This window comes from Thalia democratica, chromosome 2, assembly GCF_965202585.1.
Source record: "Thalia democratica chromosome 2, ktThaDemo2.hap1.1, whole genome shotgun sequence".
Classification (NCBI taxonomy): Eukaryota; Metazoa; Chordata; class Thaliacea; order Salpida; family Salpidae; genus Thalia; species Thalia democratica.
The window spans coordinates 46,992,383-47,014,086 of record NC_139166.1 but is presented as its reverse complement, the minus strand read 5'-3'; the positions used below and the strand labels follow the sequence as shown (position 1 = coordinate 47,014,086).

The 21,704-nt window shown below is 26.7% G+C and overlaps 1 protein-coding gene and 1 pseudogene across 1 annotated transcript; one reads left to right on the top strand and one right to left on the bottom strand.

Annotated features, from left to right (window-relative positions):
- Nucleotides 1–186: 186 nt before the first annotated feature.
- LOC145849829 (saccharopine dehydrogenase-like oxidoreductase) lies at nucleotides 187–5,464 on the top strand. The gene is made up of 4 exons (XM_082954905.1): nucleotides 187–351; nucleotides 718–924; nucleotides 2,407–2,882; nucleotides 3,302–5,464. Exons 1-4 carry the CDS (start codon nucleotides 199–201, stop codon nucleotides 3,714–3,716), a joined length of 1,251 nt encoding a protein of 416 aa, XP_082811031.1. The 5' UTR covers nucleotides 187–198; the 3' UTR covers nucleotides 3,717–5,464.
- Nucleotides 5,465–11,046: 5,582 nt separating this feature from the next.
- On the bottom strand, nucleotides 11,047–21,704 carry LOC145828623 (solute carrier family 22 member 15-like; annotated as a pseudogene).

Below are 21,704 nucleotides of genomic sequence, written 5' to 3'. Positions count from 1 at the left end.
TTTAATAGTTGTCATACTATTTTTTTTCAAAATTGTCTAGGGTTTCTACAATTTTAAAAATACAAATTTTTTGTATGTAGTTTAAATAATAGTTAATTATTTTGACATTATTATAAAGCATGATTTTATTGTTTGTTAAAATAAACGTTAGACTAAAAAGACTTTTCAGCTTATAATACGATATAATATAAAGTCGTAATGACAAGTAATAGAAAGTACAGTGTTGTTGTATTCGGGGCAACTGGTTTCACTGGTAAGAGAGTTGCAATTGAAATTCAAAGAGTTTGCGTTGCAAAAAATAGAAATTTAAAATGGGCTATTGCCGGTAGAAATGAATCGAAGTTGAACAAAGTCTGTTACTTCAAATATTTTAAATATATTTAATTAATAAAGTAATATAATTTTTCAAATTTGTATTTTTTTATTAAAGAGAGAAATCATGAATTTTTCAAATATTTAGATAGTTAATTTTGAAAGTAGTTTTAATTTATTTAAATTTTTATGTTGTTTTAGTTTTTAATAGTTGTATAAGTGTTTGATTTTGGGAATTAAAAAAATACTTAGTATGCATTAGTATTTCTTTTTTATCCTACTGCTAAATATAGTTAAGTTTATGATTATATTAATTAATTTGTTTTTCCATAGCTGCTTCATTCTATAGTGTGTATAAGAATATAATTCTGACATTACACTAAATTTCACACTCAATTTTTTAAGGTGATTTCGGAGTGCAAGCTCGATTGCGACGTCATAATAACGGACGTGTCGGACGCCAGCAGTCTGAAGGAGATGTGTTCATCGTGCGAAGTGGTGATGAACTGCGTGGGTCCGTACCGCCACTACGGCGAGGCTGTTGTGAGGTCATGCGTGGAACATGGGTGCTCGCACGTTGACGTCAGCGGCGAACCTCAGTTTCTCGAAGAGGTTTAGTTTTAATTATGTGAAAAAAAATATAATTAGTAAAGTATTTTTATAAGTGTTGTTTTTAATCTATATTTCAAGGGATAATTCCTGTGATATGATAAAAAAAACTTTTTAATTGCCAGAGATTACCATTGGTAGGAACGGTTTCGTTGAGGGATTCTTAATTTGAAAAACATAAGTTCTTAAGGCTTAAAATGATTAGGTTCTTTTATAAAATGCTAAATTATTTTGATGAAAAGATTTAAGTTTTTTAAAGGATAAATTTATACAAACAAAATATGCCAACATTTGAAGTATTTTATTTAGAGAATAACAAATAAATAGTAATGATAAAAAGATAAGGTTACACAAACTGTATATTTTTATAAAATACTTGGCTATTAAAATATTAAAAAAAAACTTTTAAATTCAGAAAAATTATCCAGACATACTGTTACAGAACTTGAACTATAGTATATTAGTATTATAGTTACATCGTGTAAGTTTTATGTCCTTTTAAGTTTTTACTTAATTTATATGCAGAATCAAACTTAATTTAGCAATGATTATTAAAAAGTTTTTAAATAGATAATGAGAGCACAATTAGATGTGCTACATATGTGTAAATATAATCTTGATATTTACGTTGTGATTTCATGTTGAAAATTGAAAGTATTATGAAGACAATGTACACTCTTTTAAAAACTATGTTTCGTATACACAGCTTCAAAGTTGTACTTTTTTATAGTAGTCAAAACTTGTAACTGAAGGGACAGTTATGCTTTGAACTAAATACTTTCTGATAATTTATTATTTGAGAATAAAAAGTAATAACGTTTAAGCTTTTAAATGAATCTTTCAATTTAAAAAGTCTATTGATTTTTGAATACAAATAAGTATTTTTGAATATATTATTTAAAAAAGGTATAAATAAAAAATAACTTAAATAATTTAAAAACTATAAATGTTTAAGAATCCATTAATTCGTTATTAGTAAAATAGGTAATGAAATCTAAGTCAAGACAGCCTTTAGTAGCCAAATTTGAGTTTCAATATCACATCTAGCTTCATTTAATTAGATCTCACTATTTTTCGATTCAGGTTAACTTAAACTTAGCTTAACAAATCACGCCTTTCAATTAAGTAAAAGGGTTGATCATGCCAATTCGATCATCAGACCACAAGTCTCGGTAGACTGAGACCGGTTTCGTCCTTATTCGTCTACCAAGACTTGTGGTCTGGTGATCGAATTGGCATGATCAACCATTTTGTTAAATTTGAGCTTGTCTCACGGCAAACGAAAGTCCGGACTTCTGTCTGCAGACTTTCGCCGATATTTTTTGTTGATTCTTTCAATTAAGTGTGTTAAATTTTTTTTATTCTGAACTTCTTAATACATTTTGTTTTATTTTTTTTACAACACTTGCTCGTACGATTGTTGATAAAACAACAGTTTGACAGTTTTACTCTCTACATTTATTTTCAAAACATTTTTTTCAACAGATGGTGTACAAATACAACGATCAGGCTACTGAGAAGGGGATTTACATCGTTGGAGCGTGCGGCTTCGATTCGGTTCCAACTGATCTCGGCGTTGAGTTCGCTCGCTCACAGATGAGCGACGCCATCTTAGCGTCCGTTGAAGCTTACTTCAGCGTCAAAACCGGTCCTTTGGGAACAAAAGTCCATTTCGCCACGTATGAAAGTGCCGTCTACGGTTTGGCTGACGTGAAAAATTTGCGCAAGCTCCGAAGGAAGTTCAACCACCAGCCGATCGAGTACGTGGGAAGGAAGCTGAAGCCCAGGTCGGCGATGCACTTCAGGGAGGAGCTGCAAAAGTACGCCGCTCCTTTCCCCGGCTCCGACGCCTCGGTGGTGAGAAGGAGTCAGCGTTTCATGTCGGAGAAGGCAGGCATCAACCCGATCCAGTTTTCCATGTACTTCCTGATCAGTGGCCTGTGGGGCGTTTTGATGAGCGGGTGAGTAATTTAGAGTATATCAATTAATATATATAATTTTATGTAAAGAGGTTAAAAATGTAAGCAAATTTTTATTTACTAGTTTGAAACTTGAACTAGGATTTAATTATATAAAAAGCTAACGCTTTTCACTAAACTAAGTTAAATGTAAAACATTATTAGTGTAGTTCTTGTTTTATGTTTAATATTGTTTCTAACTTAACGTTGATCAGATAGAAAATATAATATTGTCTTAAGGATTTGCCTTGTTTTAAACTGAAACTTGCAAAGCTTTTTACCATTTACTCACAATAAATTGGTTGCTTAAAAAAGTTGTTTACATAATAACCTTTGAAACCTCACCTTACCTGAAAGCAATTTGTAGAACTTTTAATTCATTTTGCTGATTAGTTATTTCAGTTTTTCCGTAAATTACACAGGTTTTTCGGTTTCATGTTCACCTTCCTCGCTGGTCGCGGTTGGGGTCGCTCGCTCCTTCTCAACTACCCGGGATTTTTCTCAAGAGGAATGATCAGCCACGAGGGTCCGAGCCAGCAGCAGATGGACCAGACTTCATTCGAGACCGTCCTCTTCTGCAAGGGCTACTCCGCCACACCCCAGTCTCGCGATCAGCCTCACGATCGCCAGCTGGTGGTCAAGGTAAGCGGCGCGGAACCGGGTTACGTGGCAACGCCGGCGATCATGGTGCAGTGCGCGCTGACGCTGCTTGACGACAGGGAGCTGATGCCTGGCAACGGGGGAGTCTTCACTACGGCGTCGGCTTTTTACAACACCAAGCTGATTGAGCGCCTGAGCGAGAACGGGTTGAATTTCGAAGTTTGTGATAAAAATTAGCTCGGAACTCATGGTTCTTATACATTACTAATCAATTTTAAACCTATGTAAAACTTAATGGGAAGAAGTTTATTGAAAGCAAATAGTCATTTTTACCTTTTAGTTTGCGCCATTATTAAAAAACACTAGCATATAAACATTTTTATCACAAAATTATTTAAAATTGTGTCAATTAAAGATCAGCTATTATCATTAAAAATTTAAAAACATAAGTTTATAGTTGTTTTTGATTTCTCTATTTATATAAATTTATCAAAAGTACATTTTCTTCTTTTAATATTATAGGAAGTATATTTTTATCATTGTTGTATCTTTATTTTTAACCTTTACAATATATTGCTAATATTTATTTTTAAACTAATTTAATAGCTTTTTAGAACCGACACTAACATTTTAATATAAAACGTTTTTTTATGTTTGAAAATCAGTTCTATTTTATAATCTGTTATTTTTAAAGAAAACTAAGTTAGCATATGCAGGGTTGCCACAAAGTCAGGAAAAGTCAGGAAAAACTAAAAAAAAAAGACAAAAGTCAGGAAAAAATGGGGGTTTTTGAAAAAAAATCAGGAAAAGTCAGGAATTTTGATGAAATTTAAAAAAAGTCAGATTTTGTCAGTTTAAATTTACAAAATTCCTTATTTTCAATAGCCTTCAAATGGTAACAAATTGATTAAAAATCCCTTAAAGTCAGACTAAAATTAAAAATTTTCCTAGAAATTTACAAAGTTATTTAATTTTCAATGCCTTCATCGGTATAAATTAATAAAAAATCCTTTATAAAACTGCTAAATTTTTCTGCTAACATATTGAAGAACTACCCTACTTGAAAAAGCAGTTTTTGTAAGCTTTTTAGTATTGATGATCTATAGCAAGGACACTTCCTTAGTGAAACTGTGGTATATACACAACAGTTTATCTAGCATAATTTTAGAATCAAAGTGTTTTTCGTTTAAGTAAATAATTGAGGCAGCAAAATAGGAGGTAAAAATAAATGAGTACCAAAAGAAAAGAAATGAAGCCCAAAAATTGTAGCTTGATTTAGATAAAAGATTCTCTTCGACAAGTGTAGGGGCAGCAGATGAGAACGATTTTAATAAAATGAGGCAAATGGTTTCAACTGCCAAGAAAATGAAGCGGGATGCAGACCAGATGAAGGAAACCATATCTTCATTAGATGAAGAGGTTAAAGTGCTAATAAAGAAACGGAGAATATAAGTTTTAGTAGATAAAAAAACAGTCTTTAATTAAGTTCTTTATTCTTAATTGTAAAAGCTCCTTATATGTCGTTTTGTTTATTTAGATACATTTTATGTTAAAAAAAACTGTTTTTTTTCAGACAAGCTGTGTTTATAAGGTAATAATACCAGTGTTTTGCTGATAGAGCTCTTTATTGCAAATACATCAATCATAAACAGATGGTTCAAGTGACGTAGTTGAAGTTTGATGATTGAATTAAGCAAAAAAAAAAACTGTTGTTTTAACCTGTATTAAAATTATATTGAAAGCTTTATATTTTTTCAAGCGTTACATTATGTATTTTAGAATAAGTTTAAATTAAGAGTTTGATTAGAAAAGTCACGAAATTTTTTGTAAAATGTCAGGAAAAGTCAGGAAATTTTTCTCAGCTTGATCTGTGGCAACCGTGCATATAAAACAAAATATTTCATAGATTATATTATATTAATAACTCTTTATTTATTGTTTTTTATAAAAGTATAAAAATTTCTACATTAAAAATTAACCACTGTACTGTTATGTTATTTTGTTCTTAATTTTTTTGTTCTTTATTTGCTTAAATATTCTGGTAATATAATTCAAAGATTATGTTTAAAGTTTTGTTTTTAAAAAACTTTTTGTGAATATATATACAAATTAATATGAAACTGTTAACTGTTAATTATTTAAATAGTTTACTTATGCAAAAACGAATTTAAAAATTAGATTTTTATTAGTAACTTTAAACTAGTTACTTAATTATTGACATACTTTTGTTATCGTTTCTGTAACAAACAATAACCACTAAATATTAAAGCTGATGTATTTTTTTTCAATTGATCATCGAAATATCAATATTCTCTTTAAATATATCGAAATATCTCTTTCAATACCATACTAAATAAATTTCTCTTAAAATTAACTATTTCTTACAATTCATAATGTTTAAGAATGAATACTTGAATGATGATATGTTGTAAGAGTTTTTTTTTTACAGTTTAAGTAAAAAGTTATTTTATACGTTGGCTAAAAGTAAACTTGCTTACAAAATATATATTTTTGGTTTACATGTGACAGCATATTGAGTGGTAGTAATGATAATATTAGTTAGTGTTAGATGTTTTTGAAAATATTTTGTTGTTTTCATTTTTGGACTTGGCCCTAGTGCTTCAGCTCAAGCATAGACTCTGAACGCTCATTTGTTGTTATCTAGCTTAATATAATACTTTGTTCAACTTGTAATAAAAACTAAGATAAAAATTCAGACAAAAAATATGTTAAGTGTCAGTAGATTGTTCCCAAAATTAATTGAACATTATTTAGCAAAACACATAACTTAAACTAACTGAATTTTTTTTTAAAGCTTGTCTGTTTGGAACTTAATCGTATTATTAGCGCCTTCAATATGTTAATGTCTGTTCATTTAGATCCCAGAACATTTTACCCGTTTTTAAGAAACGAAATATTTCGTTTTTACAATAAGTTAATTACAAAAACTTCAAAAGATGCTTTCAAAAATAAAATTAATTTTTATTGCAATCATTTCCACATTAGATAAAATGGTACACTTTGTTACATTTCTCGTTTTTGGTTAGGATATTAGTATTTTATTTAACTTATGAAAAATAATTAAAAACAAAGTTTTAATGCATTCTACCTGTTCTCATAACCTTAATGCAGTAACCTGATTGTTGTTTAGAAAATTTCGAAAATTAATTTAACTTAATAGTTGTAAAAAGGAAACAATAAAGGTATTACTTATGTTTTAAAACTATAAAAAACTTCTTAAAGGTTAAATGTTTCATGTTAGTGTCAGTCTATTGTCCATAGTCTCTCAGTCCAGTATTTAATACTCAACTTCGCAGAATACAGTTTTGTATGAACCGAAATGGTGTAAAATTCTCTTTGTCTGTAGGATGCAATGTTATGACCACCTATGACAGTGCTTGAAAGCGATGACGCATTTTGATATTATTTGATTTGGGAAATAAAACCCTAATGTTTTTTGTTTACATGACAATTTAAATTCTTAAAAAAAATAATGGCAGCATCTAAAAAAAACAACTTCAAAAATGCTCATGTAGTCTTATAAGTAACATTATGATAAAACAAAATATTGAAAAAAATACTTATTAAAAGAAGAAAATTATAATTAATAAAAATTGCCATAGTACTAATTCTAGTTGTCTTAGTTTTAAAATTTAATTTAACCATTATTTAAAAAAATAAATAATAATAGTTCATGTAGATCTAATTATTTAATTTCAAAGTAAAAAAAATATCTTTTTTTGTTTATTAAATGAGATAAAAACTATAAAATATTAGAATTATAATTGTCAGAATTTGTAAAGTCGTGCAACCATATTGTTTTTACTCTTTTGCTCGAATTAAACAATCGTTATGTCATAAACATTGAACTGTATTTCTTTATGTTGTTGTTTTTAATCATGTATATAATCATGTTTTTATTCAAAATTAAAATTATTTTTTTACTTTAAATCTAACTTAATAAAATAAAGTAAGTTTTGTAAAAAAAAAAAATTTGTCTATATATTAACACCAATTATTTCTTGAAAACAATAGCAAAATGTTATTAACTCTGCTTTAAAGCTAAAAAAATTTCGTCAGAATCACAACAAATTCTAAAAAAAGAAATAAATTAAGAAACAGTAAAGAACAATTAATACAACATTAAAGTGTTTCTATCATTTTCCTTTTTGATAAACCTTATAAAAAGTTTGGAGTAAAAAAGTGTTTGCTTAAAATGACAGAAAGAGCTTCGCATCATAAAAATATTATAAAGATAAAAAACAGCAGATGATTTTACGAACTTAAATTTAACGGGAGTTAAAAATTACTTTGGACTTGTTTGTTATAGGTAAAAAAAAATAACTTATGGACGTGAAAATTTAGAGATATAAAGAAACAATAAGCATTTTTTTTCAGTTTAAATTATACGCAAATTGGGTTGTTAAAAGAATACAATATGAATTATAAGTTAAATATAAGTAATTAAAATATTATTTTATATTTTTTATAATCTAGGTTGTTGATAAATAAAATTTAGCTTAAGTTTAATTCAATAATATAGTCCTAACATTTAAGCCTTCAAAATTTGATGTCCATTTTATACACATAAAAGACAATTTTAATCTTTTCTTAGATTTATTTATTTTTACACAAACAGTTTAGAAAAACTTCAAATAATGTTTAGTTTTCGTTACATTTTTTTCACTTTAAATATGTTAGTTCACTTTTTTACATTGGTTGTCTGCAAGACAAAAACTTCTACAACGGTTTTGTGTTTAATTTCAGAAACAAGTTTGATAACTTTACTTAATAACACATTATTATTTTTTATTTTTTTAAATTGATCATTACTTTGTAACATAAGTATTGAATAAGAAGAAATTTATGCTATCTTTTAGCAAGTTTATGCATTTCTTTATCTTTTTTATACTTCTACATTTTTAAATTTGTTTTTTATAGCTGTGAGTCAATCGTCTCTGTATAGTCCTAATTTTAAATTTAGAAGATTTTTTTTTATTTCTGTGGAATGTATAACCCTATTAGTTCGTAGATTTCTGCACCATGTTTTCTACCCATTTGGAAAAAAAATGTTGGTTTTTGTCTTTGTTATTTTTTCTTTCAATCCATACGTTTTCTTTGTTTAATAGTACCGATTTTGATTCGTTAAAATTATTTATTTTTGTCTTGTGTTTTTACTTCTGTAGTTTTGTTTGCAAAATTTATTACATTTCTTAGTAGGTTTTCTCTTATTGACAGATAAGTCTTCTATATTAAATTTGATAAGTTTGTTTTTATGCTTTTCCAGACTTTTGTATCATTTGATTACTTCTTGTGTATTTTTCATTTCTGTTTTTTTTTTCTTCAAATGTTTTTGTTTCTGAATGTTAAGTCAAAAACAAGCTTTTTCGGAGTAATCAGTTCCTGTTGGAAGAAATTACTACAGAGCAAAGTTTTGCTCAATATCTATTTTAATACTAAGTTTTTTAGTTTCAGGAATTTTCCACACTTTGTAATTTTAACGTTAAAAATTTTAATTTTGTAAAACTTCTCAACATGATGTACAATCAAAGGGTTTAAAGAGATAAGTTAAGTTTTTTTTTGTAAATTAAGAGTTAAATACCAGGTAAAATTGTACATGTTTATTGTTGCAAAGGATTGAATATGAGATTGGTTTCTTTTTACTATAAAAAAACTTAAAAGCTGCTAAAATAAAAAAGTTTAGCTAGAAACACCGATTTGTGCTAAGCAAGTTAAACAAAACTTAGAAAACAAGGTATAAAACTTGGTATACTGACAATTCCCACCCGCGATCTTTTCCTACCCGATCAAACCCCATTCGTGCACAATTCCCACTCATTTTTTCTTTATTTATTCCTTTATATTTTAATATTCTTGTTTTATTTTATTTAATATTTATTTATATTTTACTATCATTGTTACTCCTAACCCTTACTCTTGGTCGGTAAGCGGTTTTCCGATTTGACCGGGTGAGGTTTGATCGGGTGGGATTTGATCGCAGGTTGGAAATGGGCGGCTCCCACAAAATTTTAAAGTAAAACTTTTAAAAAATAGCGGAAATATAAGTGTTAATAGCTTTTTTTTAAATCGTTTTTTTCTCTAAAATTTTTTAATCTATTTTAAATTTGCACTTATTACGGTTCTATTTTAGTTATTACAATACCATTATTTCTAACGCGTTTTTAACAAATTATAATTATTAAATAACTTTTTTGATCTCCGAGCAAAATCCATATGAAGAAGAAACTTTGAGTTTATTTAAATATTAAACAAATATTCATAAGATATTTAAAATGATAGTTACTGTTAGTTTTACCTACTAATTCATAGTAGCTTTAGTTTTAATTTTTATAACACTTTTTTGATGTGCAACAGTCTCATATTAAATATTAAAAAAAAGTTTAGTTAAGAGAAATTTAATTTAAAAAAAACAAGTTAACCTATAACACACTTAATTATAAAACTTATCAGGTATATTTCAAATCTTAAAGTTATTTTTTTTTCAGTTTTTATATGTTTTTATTAAATTGACGCTATAAATTATAGCAAAGTTTTGTTAACTTTATAAAAGTTCTAGTTTATAACTTTTGAAACTGAAAATGAAACTTTTAAACTGCATATTGTTTAGCGTAAATTGAACAAAAATCGATAAACTATTTTCATTTGTACATGCACACTTTGACTTATGTTTTAAAATATTATCACAACAGACAAACTGAGGATCTATTCTGTTTAACAGAATAGTGAAACAATTGTATTTATAAAACGTTGTGTTTTATTACTTTATTATGTATACTTATATATTTTTTGTAACTAAAAAATTAAAAGTAAAACAAAAATATAGAAATAAATCTAGAATCAAATTCTAAACAGCATGTCTTTAAGGCCTTACTTTATAAGAAAGTTTTTGATAATATAAAAAAAAACTTTTATCCATTCATATCATTTAATAAACTATCTAATAGTTTTAAACAAGTACTTAACAAAATATTACCGTTTTCTAGAATATGATAGAATCTAGATAGATAATCTTTCTAGATAGTTTTTTAATCATTTTTTTTAGTAATTCAAACGAGTCTAAAATTATTGAAACACTTTGATACAGAACAAAATCATTATCTATTAAAATGATTTTTTAACAAGTTTAAAGCTAGTAAAACTATAAATTTACGACGTATTAACTTTGTTTTTATGTTGAAAGCACTTTGTGTTCTATTTTCTTGTTCTTTGAATCATTTTGTTAGTCACTGTTAATTTAAAAGCTCACAATTGATTTACCGTATTATCTGTTAAACATGCAGATTCCTTGTCTTCAAATATTACAGTGCTAAAATTTAAAAGTAGTTAAGTCTAAAGTATAACAGTAAATAAAAATCTAACTCACATTTAAACTCTCAATTGCTTATTTTAAGTAATTTAAAGTAACTTTTTTTACTTTATCAAAAGATTACAAACAACTTTAGGCTAATCTAATAAAAAATATCAAATAATGTTCTGGTCTGGACTTTTTTTAAATATAAATTACTAGAAAATTTTTTGAAACATAGTTATTTATAGAAAAAAGAACTTACAATTTTTCTCCGTTATAAAATTTTTCTGCTTCATCAAGAGTAGTAGGAAATTTTTTACCTCTTGTTTCTGGTAGAAAAAATGCAAAAAAGCCGGCTACAATCGAAAAAGTACCGAATGTGACCTGAATTTTTATCAAAATTTAATTTAAAAGGCTGTATTTATCAAATACAACGTTTTTCTAAAATCAACTTTAGTTAAGTTGATTTAATTTATAATTTTAAGGACATAAAATGTAGTCATTGAAAAAGTATTACAGCATTATTTTTATTTCAGAATAATTATTGTTTTCAAAACAAACGCTAGTGAGCCAGGGAATGCTGTATTGAAGTTGTAACGTGAATGGGTAATGATACCTCCGACCCATGAAGCCATTGATACTACACCCATACCCGTGCTCCTAGTTAGTATTTAATTCCAAAAAAATTATTAGTAATGAAACAGTTTTTTTGTAAAAAAAAAAAACGATAATAGAAATACCAAAACGTATAGATTTATTTTAAATAGATAAAACACAAATTAAAGAACCTTACACAAGTTGGGTAAATTTCTGCGCTGTAATTGTAAACTATTGCAAAAGAAGCAGATATTGACATTTTTCCTAGTAGTGCGAAAGCTGTTGAAATGGCTGTGAAACCTAAAAATAAAGTATGTCATCAAATAAGGAACTATTTTATTTTACTCTTTCTACTAACCGATGAAAACTATTGCTTTTAGATACTGTTTAGTTTTTGAAACTTTAAAGTAGTTTATGATATTTCATAATTTTAGCAAAGCTCAAATAATAATATTTTTTCCGCATACTATAAAACTTTCGGCGTTTCACAGCTCAAAGTTTATTATAGCCAAAACATTTGAAATTTTAATTCCGTAGAGTTGTGCTTAATTTATAAGCAGTGAATCTCCAAAATTCAATAAAGTACTTGCGTACTTAAATAAGTGTTCATCTGTTTATATATATATATATATAGTTTTATAGTATTTAACTTTAAACTTAAAGTTTAAATTAAACCTTATTTTTATAAGTTTTAGCTGATGCATTATATAAGCTATCGTTTAAAAATTAAGATATAATAAAGTACTTTGGTAGCTATCAGCAAAATTATTGAAAACTGTTGAAACCAAGCAGGCAATTCCACCAACGAGCAAGCTAAGTCCAAGAGATTTTTTTCTACTTACTTTTGTCACTAGTTAAAAGTAGAACAATATAAGTTACAATTTCTAGTACTCCTCCAATTGTATTATTTAGATATGTTGATCCTAAAAAAAAAAAAAAAAAAACATTTTAGTTGTATATCAAAATAAAAAAAAATCAAAAATAAAAACATATTATGCGATATAGAATAATGATACTTGCTCAAGGATGACAGTTTTGAATATCTAAATAATAAAAAAACCTTATTAAATGGAATGTGTACAAAACTAAAAAGTTTCTGTATTTTTTTAATTAATTAAAGTTATAGTTAAGTTTTATTAGAGTAAAAAAGCCTTACAAATTTAATATATAAGGGATAATTAATTTAATATTTTTATATCTATTGCTAGTTTTTTATATCGAAAGTAATTTAAGTTATTGGATTTTTGACTGCATCATATATGAATAATTTTTTGTTAGGTTTTTACCTCGAATTGAACTAAATCGATATGATTAATTACAAGTTACACTTATTTACATAATATACTAAATACAATTTAAAAATGAGATAAGTAAGGCAAAACTTTTTAAATAGCTTATATTTTAAAAAGTTTTGTAAAAATATTATATTTTGAAATATGTACCCCGTAGAAGAAAAAAACACGGATGAAAAATAAATTTAATACAAAGTTAAATACTTGTTAGATCAATTGTATTAATACCAATACAATAAGTATTCCATTTTATGTGTAATAATTAAACTTAGTATTGAAATCAATTAGCTTTTGGTTTTAAATTATCAGATAATTTTTTTTATTTATCTATGCTTTAAAAAGCTTTTAAGACTATTTAACTTTGACTACAGAGAATATATTATAAATCTAACATTAAATTATTAAAATAGTTTAATGAAAAATTTAAAAGTTAATAAAACAATATTTCAAACTATAGTAAAAAAAACACAGCCTGGAAAACACTTTGATAAGCTTTCAGTCATTTTTTTTAAAGCTAAGTTTAATTACTTCAAAACTACACCTGCAAGAGCTCCAACATTCAGTGAAAGTCCATAATAAACCAAAGTTACTACAAACCAGATGCACATCAAACTTATTGTTATTATCCTCATTTTTGGTCTTTTAAATAATTCATACTGAGAATAATTCTTTATCGTTCCATCAGATTTTTTCTTAAAGCGTTTTTTTTTATAAGTGATTAAATAATATTTTCGTAATAATGTAACAAAATTTTGGTCGTTCGTAGAGTTTTATTAATGGTTATAATTTTAAAATATAATTTACCTAACAGTTTAAAAAATGATTTTCTAGATTACTTAAAAGCCTAAAATCTTAAGTTATTGATTTTAAACAAGTAAATAACTAGTTTAATTCTTTTCAGTTAAGTTAATATATTTTATGTGACGTGCAATACTTTTAGTTTTTAAGTGATTAAAAGTGAACTATTTTTATGTAGTATTCTTTTCTTTAAAACGTTATAATTTTGACTATTTAACAAATCACAGTCGTCATAATCAACTACATTTTTTTCAAGTTATTTTAAATGTTTTGGTTTCTTATACTTAAACTGTCAAGAGTTTAATCTTCACAATTTAGTTTAAAAATATAAATTTTAGAGTAACTAGATTCATTGATCTTAATTTAAAACGACTTTGCTGAAAAATCAAAGTTCATATCGGATATCAGAATAGATATCCGTTGGCAACTAAATAGTAAATAGTCAGAAACTGTAAAAGCCAATTAATAAAGTTATTTGTAACTTCTTGACTGTTTTAAGCATATTTTGTTTGATACTATTGTTATAATTGCATACGTTTAATATTTTTCCATTTTTTGCAGCTCTTTCAAATACAGAATTTGAAAGTTCTATTCCGTTTTTTAAAGCCATTTTTTTACAGACTTTGATAGCTTTTGTGTTCTTACTTTTGCTAATAAGTATAAATTTTTATACTTTTTTAGTTAAGTTAAGTTGTGTTTTTTTTTCTACAGTATTTATGATTTTATATATTTTGCTTTAGAATTTAAATACTTTATTTATAGTCCTTTAAATTCTTTATGACCTAACAGATAATATTTTTAGACAGTAGTTTTATATACTTTGATAAAATATGCTCTTAACTTTGTTAATTTTGTTAGACTTGTTGACTTACCTTGGAGACTCAGAAAGAAAAAAACAAAACAGTAGAAATGGAAGTGGAACAAAAGAAAAAGCAAACTGCAAATACTTCCAATTTCTCCATTTGTATGCAAATCCACTTAGACATAAATATCCAACTACAAAGCCCATGTTAAAAATTAAACCCAAGGTAGACCTCCATTTTTCACCAGCTATTTCCATAACTAAATGAAAATAGTTCAAAATAAGTATTTTTAGTGAATAGATTTTATTTTTAGTACGTATAATTTAAACAAGATGTCCTAAAGCAGTGCTTCTGAACCTTTTTCTATTGGCGGAACCCTTTTCCAAAGTTCAACTTTTCCGCGGAACCCCTAATTTAATTTTACATAAAATATTTAATATAATTTTTCCTGCAAAAAACAAAAGAATTTCAGTGAAAAACTATTTTTTTTAGCAAAACTATACCATTGTTAGAAATCATACCAATTGTAATAGTATTAAGTCGAGTCAAACTCAAAATGCGCCAGAGGCAATAGGTATTTTATGATTCTATAATAAATAAACGAAAACAAACATGATTAATCGCAACGTCATAAAAATCTTTCTTTGCATAATAAAAACAAAATGAGAGCTACAAACAATAACGGAATGAACATGAACCTAATCGAATTCACAGATTAATGTTTTAACGGGTAAGATGCCTAACGAAAAATAAATAAAAAAAAATTAGTATATATGTTTTCCATTTTATGTGTTCCATTTTTTTTGAAGTTTTTTGATTTATGCTTTTTTTTCTTTCAAATTTCTTTTTTAAATTTCGAAAGGCTTCGCGGAACCCCTGATAGGCGTCGCGGAACCCCATTTCAGAAGCACTGTCCTAAAGTAGCACTAAAAAATTTTAATAACCGAAAAACTTGCGAAATTTGTTTAATTATTTTTTAATGATTAGAAAAAAGTACAAAAAAATCTGTTTTTTGTTTATGTAAAAAGTTCTTAATTTGGATTTTGTAACAATTATTCTGTTTTTGAAAACTGTTTTTAAAAACATTAGCTTTATGATCTAAAAAAACTTTAATTTGTTTTTAGCTTAGAAACCTCTGTTTAAATGTTAGTTTGATGGATTTTATCTTACTAAAAAATGAAGCACTCAATAAATGTTGTTTCAAGCTACTTTTTATTAAAATATTTGTTTTATTCTTGAAATTAAATTATTCTTAGCTGGTATTATTAATCTACTAGTTTTTTAAATACATTAACTTTACTTTATTTAATTATATCAACGAAAAGTTTGTGTTGTAACCAAAATAAGAACATTTTTTAAGTTTAAAATTATTTTAAGGAAATCAAGGTATTTTTTATTGCAAAAAACTTAAAATATCTAATTCTTTAAAGTTTATTTAAACCTGCAAATATTAGCTTATCTTATTAGTTTTCTAGCTTAAAAATTAGCTGAAAAAAACTAGTAATTTTTATGTATAAAGTATTTAGAATCTGTAAAATTATAGTAAGAACATGTAAATTGTACTCATTAGGGCTTAAAAGTAACTTAATCTTATAAAGAATTTATACTTAATATGAAGTTATTTTTTTATTTTTATAAAAGAGTAATTGTGTTAGTAATTGTATGTATGCATTGTTAAAAAGTATATTTAGATTATATATTTAAATATTTTAACTTTAAAAATATAAAAAGTAAATCATTTATTATAATAAGTTGAAAAAAAATAAAAAATATACGTAACTAATAAATATCAAGGGATAGTAAAAACAGTGAAGAAAACATATACTTAGGAAAACTTTATTTATATTTCTTAGAACATAGTAATAGTGTAATATAAATTTGTTTACATAGTTACTTTAAAAGACATACCAAAAACAAATCCTGCGATGTATCCTGTAGTCTGAAAAATAGCAGTAACAAGTCGCAATATAGCATAAATAACCACGTTAGGTGAGTAGGAAGTCCCAATACATATTCCAATTAAAGCAATCTGAGTAGCAAGCATAATTGGGCTTCTTCCGAACCTTTATTTTAGTAAGCTACAGTGAAGATGGTTTTGTTTTTCAATATTTAAATTTCAATCTCTTAAAACTTTAAAAACAGTTCTTGATAATAGTCAAAAAAGTTTATATACTAAGTTAAATAAAACAGGCTATATACTGAAAAAAGTATATAACTAATGTATAACCTAAAAATAAATTTGCACACTGTTTAATTTTTGTATAACATCAAAAGTTGGGTGAAGCAAGGTCTGCAACTGCTGCTAAATATATTTTCGTCAGCATGATTATGTTTCTAAACCCAAATTTTAACCATAAAAACGGGGAACGGGTCACTTTTGCATAAGCGTCACTTTTGCATGAGTGTATTTTTTGCACGAGAATTCACTTTTTTACGGCGTCGATTTTGCACAAGGATTCATTTTTGCACAAAAATTTATTTTTGCATGGCATCACTTCTGCACTAGCGTCAATTTTGCACTTGGTCAGGGTCATAGTTTAGCTAGGAATAGATTTAGGGTTTTAGTCAGGGTTAGGGCTAGGTTTAAGGTCTGGATTAATGTCAGGATAATTTCAAACTTAGACTTGTTGTTAGGTTAATGATTAGGGTAAATACGTGCAAAGTGACGCAGTGCAAAAAATATGACAAAAACAAAAGTGACGCCATTAAAAAGTGTCGTAGTGCAAAAGTGTCCTTTCGTGCGAAAATGACACCAAGCCAAAAAAAAAGATTTTGAAATGTAAAAACTCTGGTATTCCTTGGCGTAAGTATTTTATCAAAGGTAAAACAGACAATGAGAATATCGGTTGCAATATGAAATAAATACTTCTTCTGTTTTAATTTTCCTTTTAAAAAGATTCCAGTGATTCAGATATTCAGATTCATGCAGATGCGACATATTGCATCAGAGCTTAGAATTTCTTAATAAATCTTTAATTTCCTTATCATGCATTGCTACAGTATCTTATCGCATTTTTCAAGTCAATTTCTTTTTGTCCTCGAATGTTTTTAAGTATGCACCTTACATTTTACAGCTGATCAACAAGTTATCGTTGTTACAATCTGTACTGTTATAAGACCTAATTAAAAGAATATTATTCAAATGACGTTTGTACTGTTTTAATGACGTTTGTACTAGAAAAAAGTCTAGCTGGTGCTAGTTTTGAAAACGGAGACGTCTCCTTTTTCCTACAGTTTGGTTTTAAAAATATATTCAAAACTTACAGATAATATGCTGAAGGCAAAAAATTAAAAGGCATTGACCATTTTAATTAGTTTTTTCTAAAACAAAACGTCCCAAACAGGGAGCATTTGAATCAGGATCAGATTCGATCTTTGTATTCAAATCCCCTGAATAAAAAAAGTTGTTTTGGAAATTTTTCACTATAAGAATTAATTTACCATAAAAACTATAGTTTACTTGCTTGCCAAAATATAGGGGAACGGGTCGAAATTGCACGAAAACGAAATTTCACGAGGGGAAAAAATTGCACGAAGACAATTTTGTACGAGTTAAAACTTTGCACGGAGGGTAATTTTTGAACGAGAGTAAAAAAAAATAAAAAAAATAAATAAAACAGAAAAAACAACTAAAAGATAAATTAATAAAATAACAAAAAAAAAGTTGCTGACCGAGAGTAAGGGTTAGGGATAACAGTGATAGCAAAAAAAAATTAAAAAATAACTAATAAAAATTATTACTAAAAACAACAAGAAAAATGAATAAATAAAAATAAGTAAATTAAAAAGAAAAAAAAACTACTGACCGAGCGTAAGGGTTAGGGGTAACAGTGATAGTAAAGTAAAAAAAAATAATTAATTATTTAAAAAAAAATTAAAATAATAAAAACGAGAAAAATAAACAATTCAACCCGTGCAAAAATATCTCCGTGCAAAATTGTCTGCTCGTGCTAAAGTGTCTTTGTGCAATTTTGTCCGCTCGTACAAAAGTGTCTTCGGGAAAAAGTATCTTCGTGCAATTTTGTGCCCTCGTGCAATTTTGTTTTCTCGTGCAATTTTGAACGCTTGTGCAAATTTGACAGCTACCCAAAATATAGTGCATTTGTATATACGCTAGCGAGAGTTGTTGTTCATTTCTTAGTGTGTAGAACAACAATGGTATTACGTTCATTACCATCAGATCCCATTACCTAAGATTTCAACAGTGTATTTTTGACAGGAAGTCCTAAACATGTTCACATAAAAAAAGGTTAACGATTACTGTTATTGAGCCTTTTCCAGAAAGATTTGTTTTCTTAAAAGCTGCATTATTAACTTTAAGACGTAGAAGTTTGTGTTTTAGACAACATTTTTTCTTGCGTCACTAGTGCTTGTAGTGTAAATATCAGAAGTTATAGAACAGAACTTCCAACTTCCCAGTTTAATAGAACCTCTCTTTTACGTTTTTGTTTGTCAGATGGCTCATTTTCAGATTAGTTTTTGCCATCACAACTATTCTTAAAGTAATTACTAAGAAAGTAAACTGTGGTGAAACAAGACCTTATTGACTGAGGGCTCATCAGCCTAAGGCAGGCGGTGGCTGTTTGGCGGAGTGAAAATACTCCTCTACCGACGAAGCCAACTCCTAACGCTCATCCTTTCGCCAGAATTAAACTTAAGACCAGAAAAAGTTGCATTCTATGTTGTATCATATGAAGTTGTTGTAATTAATACTAAATTTTTAAGTAAATGACTCAAGTTTATTTTTAAGGTAGGCTTTTGTAAACATCAAAAAAACTTAAGTATTTATTTTTACACTAAGTTGAAATAAAATCTAGACTAATAGTTATTCTAAAATTTTTTATTCATTTATAAGTTTTTTATAATTATTGACTTAAGCTAAACTAGTATTGTAAATTTTTAGTTTTAATTTTCAGTCATCAATATTTATCTTAATAATATAATACAGTTAATTATAATACAGTGAGTTTTAGTTGCATAAGGTAGTGTTCTTATATGTAGATACATGTATATTAAACAATGCTAATGTTGTTTTGGATGTTGTGTAAAATTTATAAAACTTATTATAATATTTTTTATATTCTAAAACCTGTCGATGAGATTTCCTCCAAAAAGTGAACCAATTAGTTTTCCAAGGAAAAACGACGAAGTTAAAAGTGAGGATATAGTTGTTCGACTGCATACAAGTTCAAACTGTAGAAGATATATATTTTTTCATCTGTTTATACATACGTTAAAAAACATTAAACAAATAGAATATATAAATACTAATAAATAAATATATTATATGGTAATTTTATCTGAAATTTTGTTATAAATTTGTAAAAACCTTAAAAAAAGTCTAAGTTAAAGTATTTTGTTTTCTCACCAATACTCCATACTCATATATACTAGTTATTTTTGCTAGTTCTTTAATTTATAGTTTTAATTTGATAACTAAATTGTGTACGACTAAACATATTTTTTTAGTAGTTGTTAAGTTAAATCAAAATTTATCAAAAAAGTAATTATAATTAGCAACCATCTAAATTTAAACTTACTTTTATATTTTATTTATCTAATTCTTGATATTAAGAAAAAATTGATAATATTTCAACACAATCAGGTTTTAAATTATAAAAAACGTTAAAACTTACTTAACTACATCATACAACCTTTATAAACTAACGTCAGTAACAACAGTGCTTTGGTATACAGACGTATCAAACCACATCCCCTGATCACACGGAATAGAAACATTTGATGGTTGAGTGCAACTAAGTGTTGAGTCACAAGATGATAAACTGTAGTTGTATCGACTACATTTGTCATAATTCTAGAAATTGAGATTGAATCATTAAAAAAAAAAACTGCTCTTCTTTAAATAAGTTAGTTAAAATATGATTTTTAAACAAGGTATAACGTAACAGGGTGTTTAATTCTAGAGATCTTAAGAAGCAGAGTCAATTAGAAAACCAAAACAACTGTTTTTGTATTGAAACTACTTTGTTGACTGACGACATTTCGCTGCTCATTAAATATGAACAGCTGTACGGAGTAAAAGCAAACTTTTGAAAATTTGGCTCTGCTCATTTTTCATCGACAGCAAGCGTCGTAAGTCAGCAAAGTATTTGCGTACAAAAACAGGCGTTTTTTACATTCTGTATATTGACTGTTTTTTATGATTGGGCTTATACTTATAACGTTATTTGAATCATACAAAACTTTTATACAAATATTTTATTTCTAAAAGTACTTTATGTTTATAAAATCACCTCGAACTGTGTTATTAAATTAAAAAAGATAAACTTCGTTAGTTTTAATAAATTAAGTTTATGTAACTTTTTTTGTTAATTTAGTTTAAAAATCTTGTTTTGTTTCGTTATTTAAGTAGAAAAAACGGTTGAACACTTGAATTTAACACATTTGTAATACGTAGACAGATATACTTGATAAATAATTTATATAGACTTTTTAGAGTTGTTTATACTTTATTGACTGCTAATAAAAAACTAACAAGTAAATTTTTAAAAAAAGCTCTTTTCTTTGTAAATTGAGACTATTTTATAGTAAACACAAACAATTATACAAACTTAAAACAACGAGACATTACCAATTGAATGTATTATATTCTTCCACAAACAGTAACTTATGTTTTACTATGTAAGTTAGAGAAAAAATGTTGCAGTTTTATCAAATTTAATATATCAGGCAGACCATTTACTAGTACATACATACAATATAAAGTAATGAAAGTCTTTTATTTAAAAAAGATTGTTTAAAAATTTAGCATACTTTCTAATAATATTTCAATACGATTTTACTTTTTTTCTTAAAGCTTTTTTTATATATTAGTAAGTTTTATCTTTAAGAGTAATTTTAGTCTAATTAGCCAAAAATAATACTACAAACATTTATGAACAGAACTTAAAATACAACTTTATTAAATTTCTTAAGAAACTAAACTAACACTAGTTAATGAGTTTAGAGGTAAACACAACTTCCTCAATTTATCTTCCGTGAGATTATACACTGTTCTGTCGTCCAAAGGTGACAAATCACACCTATTTGATTAAAACAAATTTCAAAACTAAAGTAACTAAATATGTTGTGTATATTTAGTATAAAAAAACCTGTGGTCTGGTGTTGCTTGAAGAAATACTGGAGCAACGGCAATAAAACCTAAAATTTAGCTGATTTGCAAAAAGTTTTATTTTTTTTTTATTATTTTAAGCTTTCAAAAATAACCTGATGGTATTGAAATCCAAAAAACAACTAGAAACAGAAACTGTTGATATTTTCCTAAGCAACCTAATTCTTTTAAAATAACTTCAAAGTCGTAAAAATGTTTGTTACTGTTTGATTTAAAACTATTATTTCCGCCTTTTAGTTTTCTTTGCTCGTTTCCATTTTGAACAGAGGCATGATCTTTTTGCATTCTATCCAT

What these genes read in the sequence shown, in the direction of transcription:
- LOC145849829 (XM_082954905.1), top strand. Translation starts at nt 199, where the DNA reads ATGACAAGTAATAGAAAGTACAGTGTTGTTGTATTCGGGGCAACTGGT. An exon ending in ATGAATCGAAGTTGAACAAA is followed by an intron (nt 352 to 717) that starts GTCTGTTACTTC and finishes CAATTTTTTAAG; the next exon opens with GTGATTTCGGAGTGCAAGCT. An exon ending in TGGGGCGTTTTGATGAGCGG is followed by an intron (nt 2,883 to 3,301) that starts GTGAGTAATTTA and finishes TAAATTACACAG; the next exon opens with GTTTTTCGGTTTCATGTTCA.